This window comes from Labrus mixtus, chromosome 16 (genome assembly GCF_963584025.1).
Source record: "Labrus mixtus chromosome 16, fLabMix1.1, whole genome shotgun sequence".
NCBI classification, from domain to species: Eukaryota; Metazoa; Chordata; class Actinopteri; order Labriformes; family Labridae; genus Labrus; species Labrus mixtus.
The window spans coordinates 13,253,096-13,278,278 of NC_083627.1; the positions used below are offsets into that span (position 1 = coordinate 13,253,096).

Here is a 25,183-nt window from a genome sequence, read left to right on the forward strand (position 1 = left end):
ATAAGAGGAGGGGAGTTGGGCAGCTTTGAATCAGCAGCTGGCATAGCATGGGGACTCTGGTGTATTTCTTTGGAGGGGATGGCTGAACTCAAAGGAAGAAGTAACGAGTTTGTAAACCGAGGGGCAAATATAGGTGGGGGAACTAAAGTTGGCCTAGTTAAAGACTCTGGAAATACTAGAGAGGGTATGGACACCAAAGGTTTTGTTTTGGGGATTCCTAACGTAGAGATCGTCTTCCCTTTGGACAAAGAGGATGGTGACGACAACGATGATGGCGGTGGCATTAAAGGCACAGTAGCGGATGGCCTCTTCATCTCTGTGGTGGCCAAGGGAACTGCTACAGGTCTCTTCATCTCCATTGGAACAGGAGGTGGAGCCATTGGGAGGCGGTCTTTCTGCGGAGGGGGAGGTGGAGGAGGGGCCATGAGGATCTTGTCGTTAGGGTCACCAGAATGAGGGGCAACAGCCATGATTGGCCTCTTGGACTCAGGGCCATAAACCGTCGTCAGGTGTGTTCGTTTAACTGCGGCGGGAGAGTGTATGGTAGAGTTCACACCAAATCCGTTCATAGAAGTTGTCCGTACATGACTTGAATGTCCGACTGTAGTGTGGACAACTTGCTGCTTGGAGAATCTGGCAGACCGCTGAGACGTGGGGCTCGTAGGCAGGACGGTGAATGTGTGATGCGCAGGAGGGATGGAGCCGTTGAACATCTTCTTTCTGGCTTCTTCCACCTCCTCCGGGGACCAGGTGATTCCTTGCTTCAGCCGCTGGGTGGTGAACCAGACTTTGATCTGTTCCTCCGGGTGTTTGGAGGCAGCTGTCAGCCAGGACAGCTCTGCATGTGTCGGGTAAGGAAACTTGTTGAAGGATGTGATCAACGTCAAGTTGTCGTCTAAAGAAGGGTTATATTTGGTGGTGTTCAAGGGAACAGCTATTTTTGGTACAGAGTTAAAGTTGGGCGGACGCTGGAGCATGGGGGTGACATGGGAGAGCCCTTGCAGGATGGTGGGTTCAGGGATGATGACTGTTCCGTTGATGTTAACGGCGGTGATTTGATCCTTCTGGATCAGGCCGTCTAGCTGGGTTTTCAGTTCGCTCCCTTGATAGAATGACTGGATATTGTCTGGGCTTTTCACTGTGGTAGATATGCAGGGTGGAACCACAGAACTGCTCTGACCCTGCTCTTCTGTCTCCTCACATTCAGCTGAATTGTCCTTGCCTTCGATTGTCTGCTCTAAGATCGTCTGATTGTTGTTTTTTATCCTCTTGAACTTGAAGTTAGTCTCCCCTGGGTGCTGACTCTCATTGTGCTCTGTGAGTGAGTCAAACTTCTTGGTGTTGAAGTTACAGACGGCACAGAGGTACAACGGATTCAGAATGACGTTGGGGTGGCTTGAGTCCACGTGCTCTTTAAAGTCATTCAGGTTCTGCGTTGAAAACGGGCAGTATTTGCACTCATACCCTCTGGGATGCTTCTGCTGGGACGCGGGGTCAGATTCCATTTCCTCCCTGTCCTTGTCCTCTCTGGGTTCCACATCTTCGATGACAGGGAGTTGGTTTTCTTTACCCAACTGCTCTTCTTGTTCTGGCGGCTCAGAATTCTGGTTTTCCAGTGGTTTTGGAAGTGTCTGCTGGTCTGGATTCTCCTGCTGAAGAGCTGGACTCTTCTCTGCAGATTCAGGTGATTCTATCCTGTCTTGTTCTGTCTCATTGGTGTCTGTCAATATGTCCATGTCCATCACCTCCTCAGGGTCTTCTTTCTGTTCTGGCAGGTTGCTGAAGACCCGGACCATGCAGGGGGTGGACGACTTTCTACGACTGGACATGATGGCTGCTGCTGCTGCTGCTGCTGGTGGTTATGGTGGTGCTGGTGTTGCTGATTGCGTTGGAGATACTGTTGTTTTTGGCTGTTGCTGCTGCTGCTGGTGCTGGCCGAAGACGTCAGCGCGTCTGGTTTTGAGCGGACCTTATTGTAGTGGGTCAGAGCTGATGGTTGTGGATACTGGTAGGCGGGGGGAGCTTGAGTCTCCAGTGTGCAAGATGGAGGGCGAGAACCGGCTGACGGTGCCGGCCCAGGACCGGGTGTGCAGTGGCGTCTCCCGCTCACTGGCAGTGTCAGCTACCGACCTGGGCGTCATGGGAGGGCATCACAGACAGCAACGGCACTCAAGCTGCGAGGAGACAAACAGAGAGAGAGAGAAAATGACATGTTAATATTGTTTGTGTTCAGCGAGCTGCGCTGCAGTCACTGGGGTAAAGACAAAAAGCAGAGAAAAATACATGTTAGAAAAACAAAGAGAGAAGTCATGTTGATATTGCCTGTGTGATGTGATGTGCTACATTTACCCAGAATAAGACAAAGAATAGTAAAAATGCATGATGGGCGATGACAGGAGGGCAAAACAGATAAAATGCTCTTTCAGAAACTGGCGAACAACACTTTTGGTTGAAAAAAGTCTGTTTTTTTATTTTTAAAGAAGTGAGATTAACATATTACCGAGGATGAAACAGAAACATCAACAGAGATTTTGACTCTCGCTGAGGTCAGTTTTACATGAAATATATGCAGCATGCTGTTTTCTCCGGAGCTGTGCATCAGATGTTTTTTTTTACAAAGACACAAAGTTGGATAAGAAATACATCCATAAAAACCTAAATATTATTCTAAATATTAAATATTTATGACTAAATAAGAAACAAAGCCTCGAACATTTTGGGAAAAACATCTTTAGAGTTAAAAAGGGAGAAAGCTGGGGCGCTGTTTGATCAGATACAGCTGACAGCGGCCCGGCAATGAAAGAACTAACTAACGTCATGTTGTGATTCAAGTATTTTATATCCTGGTTGGTAGTGTTGTAGTCAAGACCACACTAACCGAGACCAAGACATACCCGAGACCAGAGTGCTCCGAGACAAGACCATGACCAAGACCATGACACGGGTAAGGTTACAGTCGTAACCGGGGGATAAAAAAATCAAACTACAAATAAATTGAAGTTATTTGTTATTTTAGAAAGAGGCGTTTTCCTTCTGATCTCAGTGATGACGTGGAGAAACAATGGCGGTCCGAGTCAAAATATTTCAGATTCCAAGACGAGATGGAGACCTTCAAAAAGTGGTCTTGAGTCCATGACCGATTTCCAGTACGACAACACTACGGGTTGGTTAACACAAATATGGGGCGTCAATACTTTCTGTCCACTCTGGGTGTTGAAAAGATGCTGAAGTCGTCTTGTCACGAAAATGTATTTATTCAGAAAATAAACAAAGATCCGTCTCGTATCAGGGTTTGATGAATGGACAGCAGAAAGGACGAGGAGTATTTTTGGAAACAAAGATTAAGACGAGTGGATTTTAGAGGCTGGTACAGGTATCAGTGTTTCAAAATGAAAAGATGATGTTTCTGACAACAAGCCCGCTGGTTTTGATTTCTGAAGAGCTGTCAGGATGATGTTTTGCAGATTAATTTTATACCTCCGAGCTGAAACAATTAGTTGATTGATCAGTCGTTCAACCGAAAGTTCATAAGCAGCAGTTTGATGAATCAACTTAAAGTTTTCACTTCAAAACCAAATTCTGAACACCAATTTATTCTGTCTTGCCAAACTTTGCTGCTAAAAATGTTGTTAAAGGTCCAATCAGTGAGATGTGTAGTGAGTGAAATGATAGTGACCTTACTATATGATCAGACATTAAGGAAACTAAAGGCCACACAAAAGTTGCTTAGAGTCCTCCAAACCGAAACGTGAGGAAACCTTCAAACAGACCCTGAACAGTACTTTTAACGGAGTACAGTGGTAGACGACAAATGATGATCGGGTACCTCGAAATGATGATGCATTGGTCGGGGAGTTTTTGGAAACGTGGTGCTGCATCAAAGATCTGTATCGCCGTCTTGAGACACTAAGGGGTCATAAAAGACGATATCGTTGTTTGTTCTGCAACAGCAAATCAAAGTCCTGATAAACTAAACGATATTGTCCTGCAAGGTCGTCCTCTCCGCTGTCGTCCAATCCTGGTTTGAGTTTGATCACTGGTCCTAAACACAGGAGCGTTATTGGTCCGGCTAGACGACAGCGTTTGCTGACAAAGCAGAGGCCAGAAGTTTAAAAAAAAAGGGAGTGTGAGTGACAACTTGAAGCGCCTGAAAATTACAACGAATCCGAGTGCCACTTAATCAGGGCACGCTGTTCCAGGCCAATCACATGTAAATGCAATAAATTGAAGCGTCCACGGCAACTACAAAAGCAGGGGAAAAAAAAGTCTCCAAACTCCAAAAGCCATTAAAAAGACATTAAGCGTCTTTCATAGACTCGGGCAAAGACAACTTCACAGGATAATTACCCTGTAATCATGTAATAAGAGAGACTCAGTGATGAGATCTCCTGACAGCTATCATCCACACAATGGAAGAGAGAGAGAGAGAGAGAGAGAGAGGGATGGAGAGAGGACGAGGAGGAGAGGGAAGGACAGGTAGACGGAGACAGACAGGAAGAGAGGGAGAGGAGAGGGTGGAAACAAAAGGACAAAGGGAGAACGCAGGTAGAAGGGAGGGAGGACGAGTGATATCACCAGAGAGATATTTGTGAGATAAAGGAAAAGAGAAAGAAAAGTTTCACGCTGATGAAAGAGAATAGACACAAAGCAGAAGATGTTTAAAGTAGGCCATGGCCTGGCAGACAGACAGAGAGAGGATACGAGGAGGAAGACGAGGAGGACGAGGAAGATGAAGAGAGAGGAGACAACTCGGAGGAGGACGAGGAGGGAGGAAAGAGGAGGGAGGAAAGAGGAAGAGAGAGGAGACAGTGAAAGAAAGAAAGAAAGAAAGAAAGAAAGAATGCAAGGAGGACGAGGAGGGAGGAAAGAGGAACATAAAGAGAGAGGAGGAGAAAAGTGAGAGAGGAAATAAAAGAGGACGAGACGCAGATAAAAAGGATGATGGAGAGAAAGAAAAGGTTCCTCCAGGAAGTTGAACTATTGCAGAGAACTTTAGTAAAATCAGGTTTTTGGTGCGTTTTCTGTCAGCAGAGTGGAAGCTTTGAAAAGGTGTTTCAGTCATTTTAAACAGAAACACTTTGCCAAAAAAAGACAGAGAGTATTTCAGCACTTAATTAGTGTTGGGCAAGCTGTTATTAGTCCCCAGTGTCACGTCATGTTGGACATACTTCACGCTCGTGCTGCCTTGATCCGCTCAGCGTGCACAGGAGACGTATTTTATAGTTTTCTGAGTATCCAGAGTCCTCTTTGAATCGTTGTGTTGTGGAATGAGACCGAAATAATCGGATGATTTATGAAACTCATGCATTTACATCACCGTTTACTGAATACTCCGACTAATGAGAGCTGAAAATCAAACATTATGATTATTAATTATAATATTAGTTATTAGTTAATATTATTATTTATTTTCACTGGACTTCAAAAAACCCTTTGGTCTCTTTTCAAACATTCAAACCCCACCAAAACCTGATCCAGGAGGGACCTGAAGACTCAGTTAGAAACTTTTAGGATTTGGCAAAAACACGATCGCCGTCAGCATCACAATCCTCCGCTGATTAAAAACTACTAGGAACACTTTCAGAAGAGTGCACACTCTTCTTCTTCTCTGTCTCCAAAAACACCTGCAGCATCTCAACCCGACCCCTCGTGACCCGGTTAAACTGGATGTAATTTTGGACTTGGCCCAGCTCAGGTCCTGGGTCAGGTCGTTGCTGGGGAAGGAGAGAGAGCCCGAGGAGGAGCACGGAGCATCTGAAGCTTCAAAGTCAGAAAAGAGCTGGCTCGGAGACTTCCTGATCTGAAGCTGCAAACTTTTCGGACTTTCTAACTTTTCACTCATGAAGCTGAAGGTGCAGGGTTTCTCCGCTGTTACTCGCAGTTCTCGTGCAGAATGATGTTTGGTGTGTCTGCGACCTGATGACCTCTAATCATTTATACTAATAGCAGAAGACGTTTGTGTTTTTAATCCTGTTTAAATCGAACATGTTGGTAATTATGTTTGGACAGCTGCTCATGGCTGCGCTCACATTCCAATAACAGATCCAGTGCTGCAGGACGACATAGCCAAACTGTTACGCTGACTGACCGTGGCGCGCACAGTGTATGCTGGGATTGGGGGTCCTGGGTACCAAAATGTGGAACTGTCTTGTTTTTGATGAGCGTCCTGCCCACAAGACACAAAAGACTGAACTCGTTCCAAATACAGTTAAAGGAAGAATATGCGGTTTTTCACACTTAAATGTAATAGAAATCAAATATATCCTCTGAAAATAACTCTGTGAGTCATGACTGTCTACAATGAGTGTGACCCGTATAAAAGCTGTTTAATTGAGGGACTAGAGAAAAGAAGAATAACATACTGTACTCACTGCTTAACTGAATGTCACGTAAGTGTTTCTAGATCACGGTCATTTCTGGTAAATCTACGAGCATAATAAAGAGCGCTAGCATTAGCATGCTAACACAACAATGCAGCGCAAGTTGTTTTGGTTTCATGCTGGTGCTCAGGGCGACATCTGCTGGATCAAAAAAACCGCATATTCTGCCTTCAAGAGTAATAAAGATCTTAATGAGGAGGATTCCTCCCAACAGGACGGTACAGCCCTTTAAAGTATCCCCGCTCCATCACAGTGATCCAGTGGAAGTGTGTGTTGGTGTTTGTATCTGCCCAGAAGCTGGCCATTAAACACGGTTACACGGAGTTAACTAAGTCGATGCTTTCTGTTGTTTTTAAAGATCTGGGAAACTGCCAAATCAAACCTCTCTCTGGATTCATACAGTAATAATAATCACTGCTCGCCGTCTTAATACTGAAATATTTCCATTCATACTTTCTTCTTCTGTACATGTTTCTCTGATGATGAATCTGCTGCCAGCTGCTTCAAGGGTCGATAAGAGAAGCGAGTTTCCAGAAGAGGAGAAAACAAAGCGTGTGGGAGGAGTTGAAGAGAAGAGAGCAGAGAGCACATGTATAGGAAGAGGTGGAGGCAGACGAGAAAGAAGAATCAACACAAAACACAAAAACAGGCCGAAGGAAACGGACGAGAGAGTGTAGGAGGAGAGACAGAAATGAGACATTCAGAGAGAGCAGGAAAAAAAGAGGAAACAGGAACACAGAGAGGACTGAAAGATGTAGAAAACAGAGAGGCTGGATTATAGAGAGAATAAGAGCTGTAGAGGCAGACAGAGCTGCAGGCCAGAGCTGCAGCGGCGGCGGCGGCGGCGGGGTGGTCTGGCTTCATGTGGATGAGGAGCGGCGCTGCCTCTGCCAGCTCCAGAGAGAAAAGGAGGAGAAACCACAACAGTGTCATGTTTTTGCTGCATCACTGGATCGGCCTCGAGGACTCCAGGCCAGCGTCTGACGAGAGGGGAGTCATACGCCGCTTGGCTGCGTCACATTTGGTGGGGCTCAGCTCGCCTCCGCGCGTCCTTGTAATTACTCGTACAGTATTTGTGCAGAGGGAATTGTTGGGAGCTCGGTAGCACTCCGTAATTATGGAGGAAATAATAAAACTGCAGTGGTGACAACAGTGATTTACAAATTATGAAAGCAGCACATTTTCCTTTTGAGAGGCAGACGTGATCCGCTTATTTACTCTGACGAACACAAACTCGTGTCCCTTTCTCTCGCCCCGAGTGGCGAGCAGCTCAAGTCCCCGAATGGATCGCCGACTGTTTGTTTATCCTCCGTATTCTGTTGTTTCCAGCACGAGTGAAACACATTTATGAGGCTTTACAAACATCGTAGCGTTATATCTAAAACCAATACTAGTTCTTTTATATTTCTACTCTTTTCATTTAAGACTTTATTAATCCTGCGAGGGGAAATTCAGTTTCACACTTGTTCGGTGAACATGCAACACACACACACACATACACACACATGCACACACAGGATCCTGTGGAGAGATGTCAGAATGAGCACTTCCGAGCTGGTGGGGGTTCGATGCCTTGCTCACGGGAGCGCCTCGGCAGTGCCCAGCTTCCAGACCAATTAACAGATGCGGTCCACGCCGGGACTTGAACCTGCGACCCTCTGGTTCTTGGCTTAAGCCCCTACAGGCTGAGCTACTGCTGCCCCACTCAAAAGGGGGGAATAAAAGGGGCGCAGATGGCCTGGCGGTTAGGTCGCGCCACATGTACATGAAGGCGCAGATCAGCGTGCTCATGTTTATTTAACGAACCTGCTAACTGAGGCTCTTTGAGTGACAGACGTGACGTTTCAGAAGAAGTGACCTCAACTGTCACACGAAACATAAAGCTGATGTGTGCTCGCTCAGGTAGTCACATTCAGGTCTTTGAACATGCGGCCTCATGTGAACTGCTAAAGACCAACACTTAACCATCGTGCTCAAAGGTCTGAGTGCTGTTTGACCCTGCTGGGATCTTTCATTCCATCTGTTGTTTTTTTGTTGCCACAGAGAGCTCAACTCTCCTCTGAATCCTCCCAAAAACCAAATTCAGATCTGGCGAGACACCGAAACTCCCCCTGAAAGTGACACTGCTGTAACCGGAGCGCACCGGCCCGGGTGAGGCAGGGTTCACTGCAGTTTTTACCCGCACCAACGAGGAAGAACATATCAGATTTTCACCTCCACCAAGGGCAAAGCGAACCATCAGTCTAACCACAAACTGCATCCATCCGTCTTTGTCATCGCTCTGTAGGCGCTTCGGTTTGCGCGTCGAGGAGAACAAGGGCACAGCGGAGAGGAAAGAAAGGGTGTCGAGGAAGCAATAAAACAACTCCCAAAAAGACGCTAATGAGGAAGCATCCTGGGAAATGAAGTGACAAATTAGGAGGACGGAAGGAAGATCGCAAGGAGCCAATTGTGCTAATAGGAGGTTTAAAGACGTTTTAGTGGAACAAGGGCAAACTGGAGGGGACGAGGGCGCGGGAGGGGGGGGGAGACGTCTGGGCACAGAAGAATGATGAAAAACACTCAACTTTATGTAAGCAGAGGAATGGATAGACGGGTGATCACAAGTCCTCTGTGCCGAGAGCTGACTTTGTTTACACTGACACAACAAAAACCAGACAAATATCTTCATCAAGTTCTACTTCCTCATTTCTGCTCCTCAGGACACAGATCGGCGCTATGAAGCCAAACTTGATGTCAGGACGGCGTCTCATCAGATCAACTTGCAGAAACAATCTTTATGCATCGGACCGATCATAATCATACGTCTTTGAAGCTGAAGAAAAAGGAGAAGAAGAAAACAAAGAAAAGCTGAATCCAAGCAGCAACCTTTGGTGTTGTAAAGATGAAGCCGATGCTGATGTGTAAAATCCTGCAGTTCCTTCGAGTGTCCACTAGAGGCCGGTTGCAGAAGCACAGGAAGTCACATACACACCCAACAGAAAATCCTCCGAGCAGCTGATCAGACCGTGATCGGCCATCTTGCCTCGCTGTTCGGCCTGAATTCAAAGCAAGTCATACGACTCTAAAATCAGGTCTAAATCGGACTGAACTCGTACTGTGCACAGCGGGCTTAACGTGAACGCCACTTTTCAATATCACAAATAGGTTTGGCGTCGTTTTGGCGCTGAAACGTTTTTTGTGCAGTTTAGACAGTGTGCGGGAGTTTGTCTGCAATTCTTGTGACGAGAAATGAAACCAGACATGACCCAGTATCTGGTGTCGAGGACTTCTGTTTCGCTGCCGCGGAGTCGGGCAGGTATCGAGTTTCTAACGATCCTTCCTCCCACACAACACTCTGATGTCTACCCCGCTGAATTTTAAAAACGTTTCTGTCAAACTCTGAATTATTCCTGTTAACTCAACACGGAGTCGGATTGCGCGCCCCTTCCTCTTCAACATGTGGATGAACAAACAGAAACTCTTTGGGACTGAAGGAACCATAAGTTATGAGACATGTTTCTTTTATGGCTGTGAAACTAAAAGCGTTCTGGTTTCGGAGTCCCCGTGACCCCCCCCCCCCCCCACCTCCTCCCTCCCCATCCTCAGGCACATCATGTACAGAAACTACCATCTGCATCTGTGTGTGTGTGTGTGTGTGTGTGTGTGTGTGGATGCTAAATGATTGATCAAAGCACGCCTTTGTGTGGGCACCTCGTGGTGCTAATGCATCATTAACACAGCTGGTAGTATGACCCAGCTCCTCTGAGAGCGCCGGGCTATTTCCAGCAGCTTCCTCTTAAGCTTATAGAGATCCAAATCTCATCTGTGTTATATAAGAGTTCTGCGAAATGTACCGAGAGGACGTCACGACTAGTTTTACCTCAGGCCCGTTTATAGGAGGGAAGAGAGCGCTGCATTTTTTAACTGCTCGCCGCAGTAGGATTTACCCACATGGGACTGAAATTACAGACAGAAACAAAAATCAGTCCCTCCTGAAACGTAATCTGTGCTCACAGAGCTGAAAGTAGGTCTGTGTGATACAAACAAGTTTGATGCAACTTCATCAGAACTTAAGTAATATTTATCACACAGCAGCCGTTAGAGGAGGAAACACCTTCAACACCTTCAACATCTTCAGCTCTAAATCTCTCTGAAGGACAAAAAGAGAAACAAGAGAAACCTTCAAAGTGAGGTCAATTCTTCTGAGCTCGTTCAGGGATGAAGACATTTCAACCTGTCCCGTACTCTCTACCTTTACGCTCTGTTCAGACCCATTACCTGCATTTATTCGTCATCTGCGTTCATTTGCATTCAATAGAAACTTCATTATACTCAGTGATACGACATGTTTTCAAATGAGAGATTTAGATAGCAACCAATAAATAAATTAATAAAGGTACCGGTATACATTTGAGTCCTTGTATTGAGGACCTCATCGAGGCTAAACAGCATTTAAAGCATTATATGAGTTGGATGTTGAAGAGCAGCAGAGATAAATGACTGATGGATCCTGAGAGGAAAGCTGATGAGAACAAAGCGGGGCGTTTCATTGGCAGAGAACCTTGAGACGGTTTGAAGTCGCGGCTGATCGGAGGGATAATTAGAGCGCCACTCTCGCACTTTCAGCAAACGATGAGTTGGCCAAACTCGTGTATCGTTGAGTGTCTCAAGGTCGAGCCTGCAGAGCTGACATCCATCAGTCTGCTACTCCTCCATCTTTAATATCGAATCGACGACGCTTTCGTCCTGGCGTTACATCACGCGGCATCATTGTTCTTGTTTTCATCGTCTGTATGTCGAGTTTTTCTTCTTCAGCGCTTCATGTCAGAAAGCCCTGAGACTGCTCTGTTTCTTCTTTAAGGATGATAAGAAATTAGTTCAACCTGAGAGATAAAGTTTGTAAAACATGTCAGACTGTGACACCTGGAGGTTGGTTCTGTCCCTCCTCACGTCCTTCTCGCCGCCCTCGTCTGAAAATATTGTGATTTTTGTTTTTTAATGCCAACTTTTCGGCAGAACTCACAATTGTTCCTCCCTCACAATCAGCAGTCACATTATCTCCACCTGACATTATAAATCTGCCGCCAGAGTCGGAATATGAAGCGATGATGTCTGGGCGTCACTTTAATTTCATTCTCACTTAGCTTTCATTTCAGCTCTGATTTCTGGTGACATTTGAATGAATCGAAGTCGACTCAGGAGGAGAAATAAAAACAGTCAGGAGAAAGAGACAAAGTGAGATGCAGCGTGTTGATGGAAGAAGCGCGCTGCAGCAAACAACCACACACTACATGTTTGAAACGATATCAGAGTGTTACCTTCAAACTGATACGAGAAAAAAAAAACGAATGAGATCACGACCCAGACTCTCAGAAGAAGAGAGAGAGAACATCATGATAACAACAGATCATGACAGCTGTAACAGTTCAGCTCTCATCGTGTGCCTCAGCCCGCCACACACTAACAGATTCATTCACCAACAGCCAGAGTCTCCACTCTCACAACTCGTCACCTCACGCCGTGAAACGCCCCTTCAGAGGAAACAAACACGAAGGACGAGCTAAATGTGGCTACCTGTTAGCTAGCATTTCGTTTCCTTATCAGGTAGATTGGGGTTTGTTTTTCAGACACGTTGTAGAAACACTCGCGTTGTTGCCACAAATCAACAAGTCGGTCCTGAATTTCTGACGGCCGTCTAACTTTATGCTTCATGTTTGCTTTCGTCGCCGTGGTGATGTTTGTTGTGCTTCCTGCATCAGTCAGCTTGCTTCCTGATTGGCCGTTGTCTTGTTCCAGGTGACAATCCACAGAGTGCGTGCTCGGCCGTCCCCAGAGTTCTCACCACACAACGGGATTTCTGATCGTAAATATTTAACCAGATCCCGGAGGGTAAACACTCACTCACACCACAGGAACATCTGGAAAGATCGTCTTTGGAACCATCAGATAATCTGGCCTTTGCTGACTTTGGTCTAAAGGGGACTGGGGCATAGTGTGTACCCCGCTTAATGTATTTGTTACAAGTTCTTAATTATTCCATTATTCTCCACCAGGGGGCCGGAGGTTAAACACAGGAACACACGCTCAACACCTCGCTACACACAATCACCTAAAAACTTGAATAATGTTTGGAACAGGGCGAGAGCTCGAGTTCAACCTGGAAATCTCAACGATTGTGACAAACACACACACACACACACACACACACACACACACACACACACACACACACACACATGAATATCCATGAAGAGCCACACAAATGCTGATTCACAAACGTAAACACACACACAAAATCTTAGTGACCTCCAGCTGTCATGATGGACAAATGCATGGCCCATTGTTGTTTAGGAATGCAACACACAAACATGCGTGCACGCACGCACGCACGCACACACACACACACACACACACACCTGATATTCTATCAATTCTCCATCGGCAAACTGTCTGCCCCCGTCGACCATGAAATATGAATTAAGTACAATTAGCAGCTTTGGAGAACTTCATCAAGGCCAAGGCCGCTGTCCAAACACAAACACACACACACACACACACACACGCACACACACACGCACACACACACGCACACACACACACACATGCTCTGAACAGGAAATAAATAAATAAACACAGTCGTCCTTGGACGGAGCGACAAACATCTGTCAGAGCGGCAGATAAATAATGTCAGCTCACAAGGAGGAACGTTTCTAAAAAAATTTTGACTTTTCACTTCTTGAAAATTTTATTTTGAAGAAATGAAACTTTTTTTTTCTCCCCCTCCTGAATTCTTAAATTTCCGTTTCAGATCACGCCGCTTTGCCCTCGTGACTCGCCTCGCCATCCTGCCCGTCCTAACGTTTAATGGATGCAGTGACTCATTAAAAAAGTGAAGGAGGGAGGGAGGGGAGGGGGAAAGGGGGAGATGGTGGGGGGCAAAAAAATTAGGAAAGAGACGAGAGAGCGGTGCTTCATTTCCATGGCGTCACCATGGCAACAGCAGCGCAGGAGAGACGGCGAGGTGCCCTTCTGCCGTCGCAGCGCCGAATATTAACCAGGCCTGTATGCTCAGGTGCTAATTAGGAGGAGAGGGAGAAGGAGGAGGAGAAGGAGGAGGAGGGAGGAGAGTGAGAGAGAGAGAGAGAGAGGAGAGGTCAGGTAGGAAGGGAGGGAGGGAAAACACACGAGAGAGAGAGAGAGAGAGAGAGAGAGAGAGAGGAGGTCAGGAGGGCACAGGAGGAGAGGAACAGGTGGTGAGACGAGGAAGAGGAGAAGACAAGAGGGAGAGGAGGAAGGTCAGGAAGAGGTGAAGAAGAAAGGAACAGGGGGAGGTGAAGGGTGGAGAAGAGGAGGAGGGAGAAGAGGGAGACGGAGGAGAGGATTTGAGAAGAGACTGAAGACGTGCAGGGAGGAGAGATAACCAATAAGAGAAAAACAAGGAGGAGGAGGAGACGTGAGGAGGGAAAGTGTGAAGAAGACAGGAGAGAAATAAAAGAGGAATAAGAAAGATAAAAGAGGGAGAAATTAAGGAGGAGGTAAAGGAGGATTTTAAGAAGGGGAGAGAAGAACAAAAAGAGGAGAGAAAAGAGACAGGGAGAGAGGGAGGAAGACCAACACATTTAGGGATCAAGACCAAGACCAAGACCAAGGCGGGGCGAGACCGAGGAAAGACCAACACATGTAGGGATCGAGACTCAGTTAAGACCAAGACCAAGTTAGGGCGAGACCGAGACGAGACTGAGTCATTAAGAAAGTAGAGATGTAGAAAAGAAAGGTAAGAGGAGGGGAGGAGGGATAAGGAGGATGTAAGAAATTAAGTAAAGGTAAAGATAAGGGGGACGCTAAGAGGGCTGAAGAAGAAGAAGAGCTTTAAAACAAAAAAGTCCAGAGATTTAAGGATGGAGGAAGAGAGAGAGGAGATAAGGAGTTAAAGAAGGCCAAGAAAGTAGAAGGCGATAAGGAGATGAGGAGAAACATGAAGGAAAATATAAAAGTGAGAGGTGGAGAGTAAGGGATCATGTAACAATGAGAGGTCAGAAGAGGAGAGGAGGAGGCATAAGGGAGAGGAGGAGGAGAAACAAAGGATATAACGGAGGAAAAGAAGGAGAAGAGGAGGAGTGACAAGATGAGGGGAAACATAAGGTGGGGCTTGCACGAGGAAAAAGGAGGAGATATGTTTTATGAAAGCAGAAGAAGAGGGAGAGAGAATGAGGGACAAGGTAACAAAAATGAAAGGCAGGAGACATGAGGATAGAGGAGGGGAGGAAGGATTTAAGGAGTAAAAGAAGGCCTAGAAGGAGGCAGTGAAAAAGATGAGGTGAAAGTTGAGGAGAAATATCAGGTGAGAGGTGGGGAAAAAAAAGAGCGGTAAGAAGATTCTCCGTCTCCTCTGGGCCCATCAGGTCGATCTGCTCTGAGAGGTCAGAAGAGGAGGACAGAGTGGGAGAGAGGAGGGGAGAGGAGGAGGTAGGAGGAGAGAGAAGGAGAGAGGAGGAGGTAGGAGGAGAGAGAAGGAGAGAGGAGGGGAGAAGAGGAGAGAGAAGGACAGAGGAGGGGAGAGAGGAGGAGGTAGGAGGAGAGAGAAGGAGAGAGGAGGGGAGAAGAGGAGAGAGAAGGACAGAGGAGGGGAGAGAGGAGGAGGTCAGATGAGGAGAGAGGAGGAAGAGAGAGGACAGAGGAGGAGAGAGAAGGAGAGAGGAGGGGAGAGGAGGAGGAGAGAGGAGGAGGTCAGATGAGGAGAGAGGAGGAAGAGAGAGGGCAGAGGAGGAGAGACAAGGAGAGAGGAGGAGAGGAAAACAAAAGAGAGGGGTGTGATGAGCGGCAGAGGGGGGAGAACGAGAGAAGAAAGAGAGGGATACGAGGAGAGAGACAGAGGAGGTGTGCAGAGGGAGTGAGATGGGTCAATAAAACATGTATGAGGCAGTAGCTCTGTGTGTGTGTGTGTGTGTGTGTGTGTGTGTGTGTGTGTGTGTGAAAGAGTGTCTGTGTGTGAAAGAGTGTGTGTGTGTGTGTGTGTGTCTTTACAGGTGTCCTCTCTCTTCTTTTTCATGTGTTTATTAAGTGCCGTCATCCATACATGCCTTCGTTGTTTGGCGTGTGTGTAATAATGTTTGTGTGTCTGCTCACGCACAAGTCACATTTGGCGTTCTGATTCAGCCTCTCGTGCATATGCGTGTCCTCAGAATCACGTGCAGGCCTATCCGAGTGTATGCGTGCATAAATGTCTCCATATGTGAATGTGTGTGTCTTCACGTGTGTGTGCGCGCGCAGTGTGTCCTCAGCTCACACAGAGCCGTCTCTCCGTGAGCTGCTATAAGCCTGGGAGACGGCGTGCTCCGACACAGACTTACATTCAGCTGTATATAGGTCAGTGCAGCCTGTCCATGCTAACGGTGACGGCGCCGCCTCACGGCCCCACAAGCAAACACCACTCCAAAATACATAAAATGAAATGTTTGAAAGGAGCCGAAAATCAGGCCTGTCGGTCAACGTCCACACAGAGAAATAAAAGAAACATCCAGAACATTTCAGGACGATCTTTAGCTTCAAATGTTAGCATCTCTATGCTAACATACTTTTGACTGAGACTAGCATCAATGCTAACACTTTTATCAATGTTAAGGGACCAATCAGTGAGATGTGTAGTGAGTGAAATGATAAAATGACCTCACTATATGATCAGACATTAAGGAAACATGCTATGTTGAAGTGCTGGCTTCTCTGACAACAATGCAGCAGCCAGTATGTGGAGGAGTGTTACCCTCCTCAATCTGCTTGGAGGTCAAATGGACCGCCCTGATTAGAAATCACAGATATATACGTTACACCGAGGACGACCGAGCACGCACTCTGTGGATTGTCCCGTGGAACAAAACAATAGACGATCGGGAAGCAAGCCGACTGAAGCGGGAAGCAAGCCGACTGAAGCAGGAAGCAGAACAAACATCACCACGGCGCCGACAGCAAACATAAAGCATAAAGTTAGACGGACGTCATGAATTCAAGACCGACTTGTTGATTTGTCAACAACAACACGAGTGTAAAACAAACTACAACCTAACAGACGAGGACAGGGATGGTCGCTAACAGCTCGCCACATTAAGCTCGTGATCTGACTAAAAATCTTTTAGCGTCCCCCAGGATTAACTGTCCCACCGGACACAGATTCCCCTCCTGGCCTCGGCACATGACGCGTATAATGTTCCTCAAATTTGGTCCAATACACACGTGTATTAGTTCGTCATTTATAGCCACAGCACAGAATGAGTAACAAGGTGACAGAGTTCACCTGAAAGATTCAGCTCATCCTACAAACTGTGGGTCACCACCGAACACCGTCTGAGAACTAAACGCTGCGGCTGCTGTGAGGCGCTCTGGATAAAAGGTTTCACCAAATGGCACTTTTAACGACAAGTTAAATCCCTAATGGGGATTTGGAGAGAGGACTTAAAACTTTCTATTTAAAAATCCATCCATTAACTTCCGTTTATCTGGGGACGGGTCGCGGTGGCAGCAGGCTAAGCAAGTCGCCTCGCCCCGGAAACGTTTCCCAGCTCTTCCTCCTGGGGGACCCCGAGGCGTTCCCAGACCAGCAGGGATACATAATCCCTCCAGCGAGCTCTGGGTCTACCCCGGGGTCTCCTCCCAGTTTGACGTGCCCGGAAAGCCTCCCAAGGGAGGCGACCGGGAGGCATTCTGATCAAACACTGAACCACCTCAACTGGCTCCTTTCGATGTGAAGAAGTAACCGCTCTACTCCGAGCTCGGATGTCTAAGCTCCTCCCCCCTCTCTCTAAGGCTGAGCTCAGACCGACCTCCAGAGGAAACTCACATCATCCGCTTGTATCCACAATCTTATTCTTTCGCTCTCTACCCAAAGCTCATGACCACAGGGGAGGGTTGGATCGAAGAACGGCCGGTAAATCGAGAGCTTTCCCTTCAGGCTCAGCTCCCTCTTCACCCAAACAGTCAGAGACAGCGCCCGCCATACTGCAGCGCCCGCACCAATCCGCCTGTCAACCTCATGATCCATTTTACCCTCTATTATTGAAGATTTATTTAAAAATCATTCTCTTATTTTGGATAATCTTTTGGAGGATAAGCTTGGCCACATTCAGCCTGCAGCTCATACAGGACGAGGAGACGGGAACGGGAGTGAGGAATCAGGTTATTCAGTAAACTCTGGCGTGTGTTCTTTTAAATGTTTCCTGGCTGGAGTTTAAACTGTCACAATATTGAGTTTGTGTGTCGTTTGAAACCAATAATCATGTCTGTTAACTGTCACCTCAACAAGTCGCTGCACAAATAGGATTTTCTCATTATTCGTGCTGAGAAACAAAACACAAAAGGAGCCAAATTATACAGTTTACTTTTCCTTACCTGGCAGCCGCAGCTCTTATCTGTCTACCACACTCATTTATTTGATGATATTTTTCTGTTTCAGCTGCTGCACTTTTACATTCGGCTCCACATTCCTGAATTTAAATTAAAAAGTAAAGTAGGGAGCACGAGATTACGTTTCATGATACCATGCGTTTTAAAAACTCTCTTGACATCTTAAAGGTCCAATTACTGAGATGTGTAGAGAGTGAAATGATAAAGTGACCTCACTATATGATCAGACATTAAGGAAACATGCTATGTTGAAGTGCCGGCTTCTCTGACAACAATGCAGCAGCCAGTATGTCCTCCTTCTAACTTTAGATTCTGGTCCTGAATGCTCTGGACCAGAGAAGGTAGGGGGTTTTAAGCACCCCCACACAGCCGTTTTGGACGCCCCTCGGTTTGCCAGATATGAGACCAGTTATCAGGTCAAAACAACAGGTGTTGCAGCGATGGAAGCGGACAAGAGAAGTGGTTCAGATAGAAGTGATTGTACCCGACCTAAAAAGCCTCTGCATGTTTCTAATAAGCTCCACGAGCAGAAACGTGCTCAAACTAGGATCAATATTGGAGATGCTTTTGAAAAATGGAGAGAGGTTAGAATGCAGAAAGGTTTACAGACCGATGCAGAGCTGGCTAAACACTGAAGCTTCAGTGTCCACCACATGGCAACCTGCGTGAGCATCGACTCTAGAGAGGAGGGGGCGGGGGGAGACAGCTCTCTGCAATGTTTAGAATTTGGACAGCAGTACTCATTTTAAACACTAGGTGTCAGAGTTACATACTGCTCCTTTAATGATGGATGGTAAAAACGACAAGTTGCACACACAAAAAAACGTAAGGTCTTTTTTCAGTAAAGCTAGGTCTGCAGACCTCCTCACTGTGATTATTTCTGCTCCTCGTCTTTCAGAGTTGTCCTTCTAAAAAAGCCTTGAGAGACAGGCGCACTGTTCTAACCACTTCAGGAACACAGCTACATCACTTCTCCAGACTCGCCTGTAACTTTGATCCCATTATCTACAAACTAAGACGAATTGCTCTGTGCACAGAAAATAGGTTTTGTTCAGTGTGGCATGAACAGAACCTCGACCACAAACTCATCCAACACCCAAAACCTGACGTGAGATTCTCCCTCCCGTGTCTGTAACATAAAGTCATTGCTCGGTTCGTTAAGCGCCCAGAGGAGCGCCCGTTCACCTGTTTCCTGCGAGTCTCAGTTTATCTGTAAAGAACAAGTCACACTGAGGCGTCACTCTGAGCACTCCATCAGACCCTGAAGAACAAACTGCTCAAGCTCTTCATGAGTGATGCATTTAGGGAGGTCAGGAAATCTAACCGCTGACTGAGGTGTGAATGTTTGATCTAGAACTAACTGCCAGCTGCTCTAACGTGCAGATATCTGTTTACAGAGATAAATAAATCACTGGTGGTCAGATCATCGCTGAGGGGAGCCGGGACGTCTTTGCGTTTGTGTTCTGCCTGCTTTTTCTCTCCATAAAGACCGTTTCTCCTGCAGACAACAAACGGACTGCAAACAGAAAATGTATAAAATCCAGACCCCCCCCCATGGGGACAATGAATTAGATTGAATTGACTGCAAAAAGTATTTTTTCAAGACTTATCTAATCATCTAAAACAAACGCGTCCGTCTGTTTTTGGTTGCTCTTCTTATCTGCACACGACTTCCCTCCAACAAGCTCACTCAGAGATTACAGTGACATCCCGGACGGCTTCCTTCCTGCTGATTTTCCAAATCTCTGCTGTTCAAGCTTCGTCTGACGCTGCTCTCCCTGTGACTCACTCGGCCTGAGAATACACATGTAAATGTAAATAAGCGTCCAGCTATGGTACTTGTGTGTATAAAAGCACCGCTGGGGGTGAAATGTATTCTTCAGAGGTGAGGAGGGGGAGGAAGGGGGGAGAAAAGGCTTCCTCCTCCTCCTCTGAATAGACAGAACGAGCGCCTCGCCTCATCGTAGAGAATTCCATTAGTGCTGGATTCTGTGGAGGGTTTTACTGTCACATGCTGCCTCAGAGGGTCTTTACGGTCTGCCAAGAAACATTTCTGCAAACCGGCTGTGGACGGCGTCCTGCTGAGGAGAAAGAATCAAGCTGGAGACGCCACAAAAGGACTTTTAATAAACTTTTATCAGTCACAGTACTTTGCTGCAGACCGCATTTATTCCTCCACATCACTTTATTTCCACTCTGTCTTTCATAGAAGCTTTCACATCGCTGCAGGTCTGAAGCTCAGGAAGGACACGTTGCCGATGGACGCCGCCCACTGCAAACGTGAAGGACTGACGCCCTGACTTAAAGGTTCTGGACCAGTTGAAGGACGTTATCTCGTTGTGTGTGGGGCGTTACGATTCAAACACGTCACCTGTCAGTTCATCCTCAGAGCTGTTAGCGACTGTGACAAATATCTTTAATCTTTAGAGCAATCCGGATCAATCCAAACTCGATCCGGCAGCCTGAGCCGCTTAGCGACACAAATCTGAAAGCTGGAATTGTGTTTCTACAAACCGCCCATTGTTTCATACGATGGGCGAGTCCAAAGACTTTAAGTACGTTCACAGCGATGAGGTGAAAATAAAGTGGAAATCATTTCAAATGAAAACACAGGTAATGAAAGAAACCCAGGGCGGTGAGGGCTCGCACTGAACGAGCAATGTTCAACGAGAAGAGGCGTTTAAGGTCCGCTTGGTTTCCTTCAAGCTAACTTTTCTTTTCTTAAACTTCTGAGGGTAAGCATGAAGGTAAGCAAGATTTTCATCTTGCTTACCTTCATGCTTGCTTTGGAAACAAAACTCATTTTGCTTACTGTCAATTTCCAAATACTCGCCGTGGTCCATAAGCACCAGCGGCGTGCACTGCAACTCTATGCTCCTGTTTCCACAGCGAGCGCCAAAGTCCGTCTCCAAAAGCCACTACGCTCTGGTCCGTTTCAAATACATGCGTGTGTGTGCGTACATCTGTGTGTGTATGTGTGAGTGTGTTTGCGTGTGTGTGTGTGTGTGTGCGCGCGTGTCTGTGTGTGTATGTGTGAATGTGTGTGCGTGTGTATATGTGTGTGTGATAGTGTGTGTGTGTGTGTGTGTGTGTGTACGTTTTATCTCCACAACAACAACTTCTTATCTCACTTATGAGAAACCTGTGAGAGATGCAAGGCCGAGATTAACACACACACACACCTTATCTTGTTTACTGTTGTGCTTCCTCTGTCTGCCTTCGCTCTGTTGCCATGGTAACATTAAAATGATTCCTTGCTGAAATATTCTGAATATTGTTAATTCGTGTGTGAATCAATCGGATATTGCCGACGCTGTGATTGCATTGATTTCTGAGAGTGCCTCGGGTGTTTGTCCTGTCTTTGATTTTGATTTGATAAAACTTTATTCACCGTCCTGCAACGCTCCCTCAGAGAGGCGGACACACATCACAGAGGTCAGAGCAGGTGCTCCCAGCGCTGCTGAAGGGCTCTTGAGCAAAGCAGTTTGCCCCCACTGGGGGCTCGAACCTGAGTGGAAGACCCTCTCTGTGCTCCCTGCTCAATCTCCAACACTGACGGGGGAAATCAAGGTTAAATAAAGAAATGAAGGCAGAATAAATAACGACCGGCGAGCAGGGCGTGGAGCTGCATCTCATCCACTCCTGTTTGGATTCAGAGCTGGGACCGCACGGGACAAAAGAGAAGAATAAGAAGAAGGAGGAGGGGGGGATGGGGGGGGGTGAAGGGTCGAGGGAGGAGCAGCAGAACACCAACACACGTTCTATCTAAGGCCCCGAGGAAAAGCTCAACAGTCAAGCGCTAACGTGAAATGTTTTGTTCACTTTAACGACTTTATTCAGCAACACACGGACGCAGAAAAAGAGTTTGAGCTGATTTCTGTCCTCACGTTCTGCAGAATGAATACGAGGAGGCTGGAGGAGAAACTCCGGGTGAAGAGAGAAACATTCAGATGTTTGTGTTCACACATGACGCTCCTCCTTCAGATCTCAGGAGTTTCCTGCAGGTGTGAAAGAACTTCAAGATAACTTCGACTTCACTAGAACTTCTTCTGCACCACACGTGTTCATCCGCCGGCAGCGCTCTGATGTCATTAATTGTCTTGTTGTCTCTAAACTGATGAAGATGTTTCTCGAAATCATTGCAGCTCCTTTACAAACCTTCTTTATTTGAACTTTGCTCTAAACGTTTCCAAACAGCGAACGCCATCTTAAACAAATTCCTCATCACCAATCAGAACCAGAGATCTTCCACGTTGCCATGGTGATCACATCTGTCGAGTTAACGCACACGCGAGGACGACGAAGCTGAAGGCAGCTGCAGCGTTATTAAAGGGCCAGTCACGGAAACCTCAAATGTCCCGTACAGTCACTCTGAAGTGAAAGGATTCTTCACATCCACTCAGAGCCAACCGAGAGAAGATCGTCTGTCGTGGTCGTTTGGTTCATCGGGTTCAGATTAATGATGTCAACATTCCTGGACAGAACTTCTCATTCTTCCTCCAGGAGAACACAAGGACTGCGTGTTCCCCGTAATGAGAAGCTACGCAGCTCTGGAAATGTTTAACTCCAGGTGTTTGTGATGATGAGTCTGGTTGTGATTCCTGCCGCCGCTCGGGGTCGGTTGTTTGTGACGGTTTCCTCTTCTTGTGTTTATTTTTTCCTCCTCGCTGTATGCCGGCTGTTTTAATCAAAATATAAAGTGATTATGAATATGCAAATCGAGTCATTTGCTAATTGTAGCAGCCAATCCCTCCCAAAAATTAAGCCGAAATTTTTGGAAAAACTCATTTTCGGTCTTGAATGAAGGCAGCCTGTCACTCAAAGATGAGGGTCAAAGGTGTAATGGCTGATTAAGGCGGCGTGCTCGTCCCTGCAGAGTGCCCTGCAGTAAAACTCTGATTCCCCCTCCGCACACCTCGGACTTCTCTGCTGAAATAAATAAATAAATAAATGAATATGGATCGTTATGAGCAGAACTCCTACAGAATCTGTTCACAATATTTACACAAAAAAAAACGCTCGGACGCTTCTAACGTGCAGCGGCGTCACCGGCTGTTTCAGCAGCTCACACATTTTATTTAGCAAGAATTTTGTGTCAATTTTTCCAAAAAACGGCGGGCAGCACACAGCGGAGGACGGCCCTGAACGCTGGCTGGTTTTAATCACACACACACACACACACACACACACACACACACACACACACACACACACACACACACACACACACACACACACACACACACACACACACACACACACACACACACACACACACACACACACACACACACACACACACACACACACACACACACACACACACACACACACACACACACACATTAATATGCATGCACAAGCAATTGGAAGCACGCAGCGATGCTAAACACACACGCATGCAAACACGCAAAGCTTCACTCCATTTGGTTTAATGTTTTGTTAAAGACGAGCAAAAGAAGAAGAAAGGGGGGGTACCAATAAGGGGAGGAGGGGGTACGTGGAGGATGGAGGGAGAGGAAGAGAAGTTGAAGGAATGAGGAAGGAAAGATGTCTCTGAGATAAAGGATAAAGGAATGAGCAAAGGAAGGAAAGAAAGACAGGAGGAAACGAGGACGGGTTTAAGAATATAAGGGAGGAAAAAGGAGGGAGGAAAGAAGGGAAGATGGTGGGAAGGGAGAAAGAGGGAGAGAGGGAGGATATGCAAATTGGGGAGTTAATTGAAGGCAGCAAGGAAGGAAGGAAGGAGTGAGAAAAGGAGGGTGGAAGGAGAGGAAAGGATGGAAGGGAAAGAGAGTAAAGGTCTGGAGTGAGGAATGAAGATAGGGATCAAAAGAATGTGAGACAAGAAGGTAAAAACTGCTGAGAGGGAGGAGGGAGGAAAGGAGGAGGAAAATGGGAGAGGAGATGATTAAGGCAGTAGGAAAGGAGGCGTGGAGGCAGAGGGAGGAGGGAGGAAAGGAAGGAGAAACAGAGGAGATGAAAATAGAGGGAGGTATGGCAATATGGGGGAGGAAACGAAGGTGAGAGGACCAAGATGGGAAGAGGGAGGAGGAGAGAAGAAGGGAGGAAAGGACAGACGGAAGAGAGGGAGGTAAAAGACTGGATCCCATTGGATTAAAGGAAATTAAAGGGGGAGGAAAGTAAAGAGGGGTAGAGAAAAGGAGGAAAGAGCGGCGGTGAGGAAATAAAACATGAGAGGAAACGAGGAGGAAGGGTGTGATAGAAGAGGGAGTAAGGAGGCTTTTAAGGAAATGACTTACGTCTAGAGATGAAGTGAAGAAGGAGTAAAAGAAACAGAAATGGGGAAGTAAAAGGATTACTCATGCGGGGAGAGGAAGGAAGGAAAGAAGGAAGGATTAAGAGAGGAATTGAAGGGAGGGAGCTCGTCACGAGACAACGCAAAAGAGGAGTAAAAAGAAAGAGGAGGAAGGAAGGAGACGGGGGAGAGAGTAAGGAGAGAGGAGGGGGAAGAAGGGGGGGTGGGGGGGGGGGAGGAGTGCTGGGCTGGAAGGCCAAATAATGGAGCAGCTCATCTCATGGTGAATTTGAATGGAGGCTGAATTAATTTAAATCTCATCACGGCCCGCCCTCTAATACCTTATCAGTTCTGCACGGAGACAAGGGACGTAATCGCATTAGACCCGCCACTCTGCTCCACTGCGCACTGCTACACACACACACACACACACACACACACACACACACGAAACACACACACACACACACACACTAAACACACTCTAAACACGTACAGTACCTGTGCCGGTATGTGCTTCACTCACACTGCACGCTGTCATGTCGTGTGTTTGTGTGTGACACCACGCTGTGTGTGCGCGTGCATTCAAACTCAAACACACACGCACACACCCACACACACACACACACTGCGTGACGAAATGTCCCCACGAGGACACACAGCACGCATGTAAAGACACACACACACCAAGTTACAAATGAGGGACTAAAACACACACGCAGCATGTAAACACACACCCATGGGTGCCTCAACACAGCATGCTTGCACACACACACACACACACACACACACACACACACACACACACACACACACACACACACACACACACACACACACACACACACACACACACACACACACACACACACACACACACACACACACACACACACACACACACACACACACACACACACACACACACACACACACACACACACACACACACACACACACACACACACACACACACACACACACACACACACACACACAGTTATATAGAGCCAGACTCATGCAGCACTCCTCCAGTTACCTTCTAGGGGAAAAGGCTCATGGGAAGTTATGCGCTGGGCTGTTGACATTGGCTGCAGCAGGACGAGCAGCTTTACAGCGTACTTACACTGTACCCTCTCTTAAGATATCAGTGAGTTATAGGCTCCAC

At 46.8% G+C, this 25,183-nt stretch overlaps 2 protein-coding genes across 3 annotated transcripts in view; both read right to left on the reverse strand.

Annotated features, from left to right (window-relative positions):
• Positions 1–25,183, reverse strand: part of LOC132990790 (uncharacterized) — a 527,599-nt gene that overhangs the window by 450,391 nt on the left and 52,025 nt on the right. The gene's annotated exons all lie outside the window — the stretch shown is intronic.
• Positions 1–25,183, reverse strand: part of LOC132990791 (zinc fingers and homeoboxes protein 2-like) — a 112,851-nt gene that overhangs the window by 17,730 nt on the left and 69,938 nt on the right. The window contains exon 3 of the mRNA XM_061059229.1: positions 1–2,174. This exon is cut by the window's left edge and continues 1,122 nt beyond it. Within this exon, the coding sequence (XP_060915212.1) occupies positions 1–1,829 (1,829 nt within the window). The 5' untranslated portion in view covers positions 1,830–2,174. The remainder of the gene's footprint in view (positions 2,175–25,183) is intronic.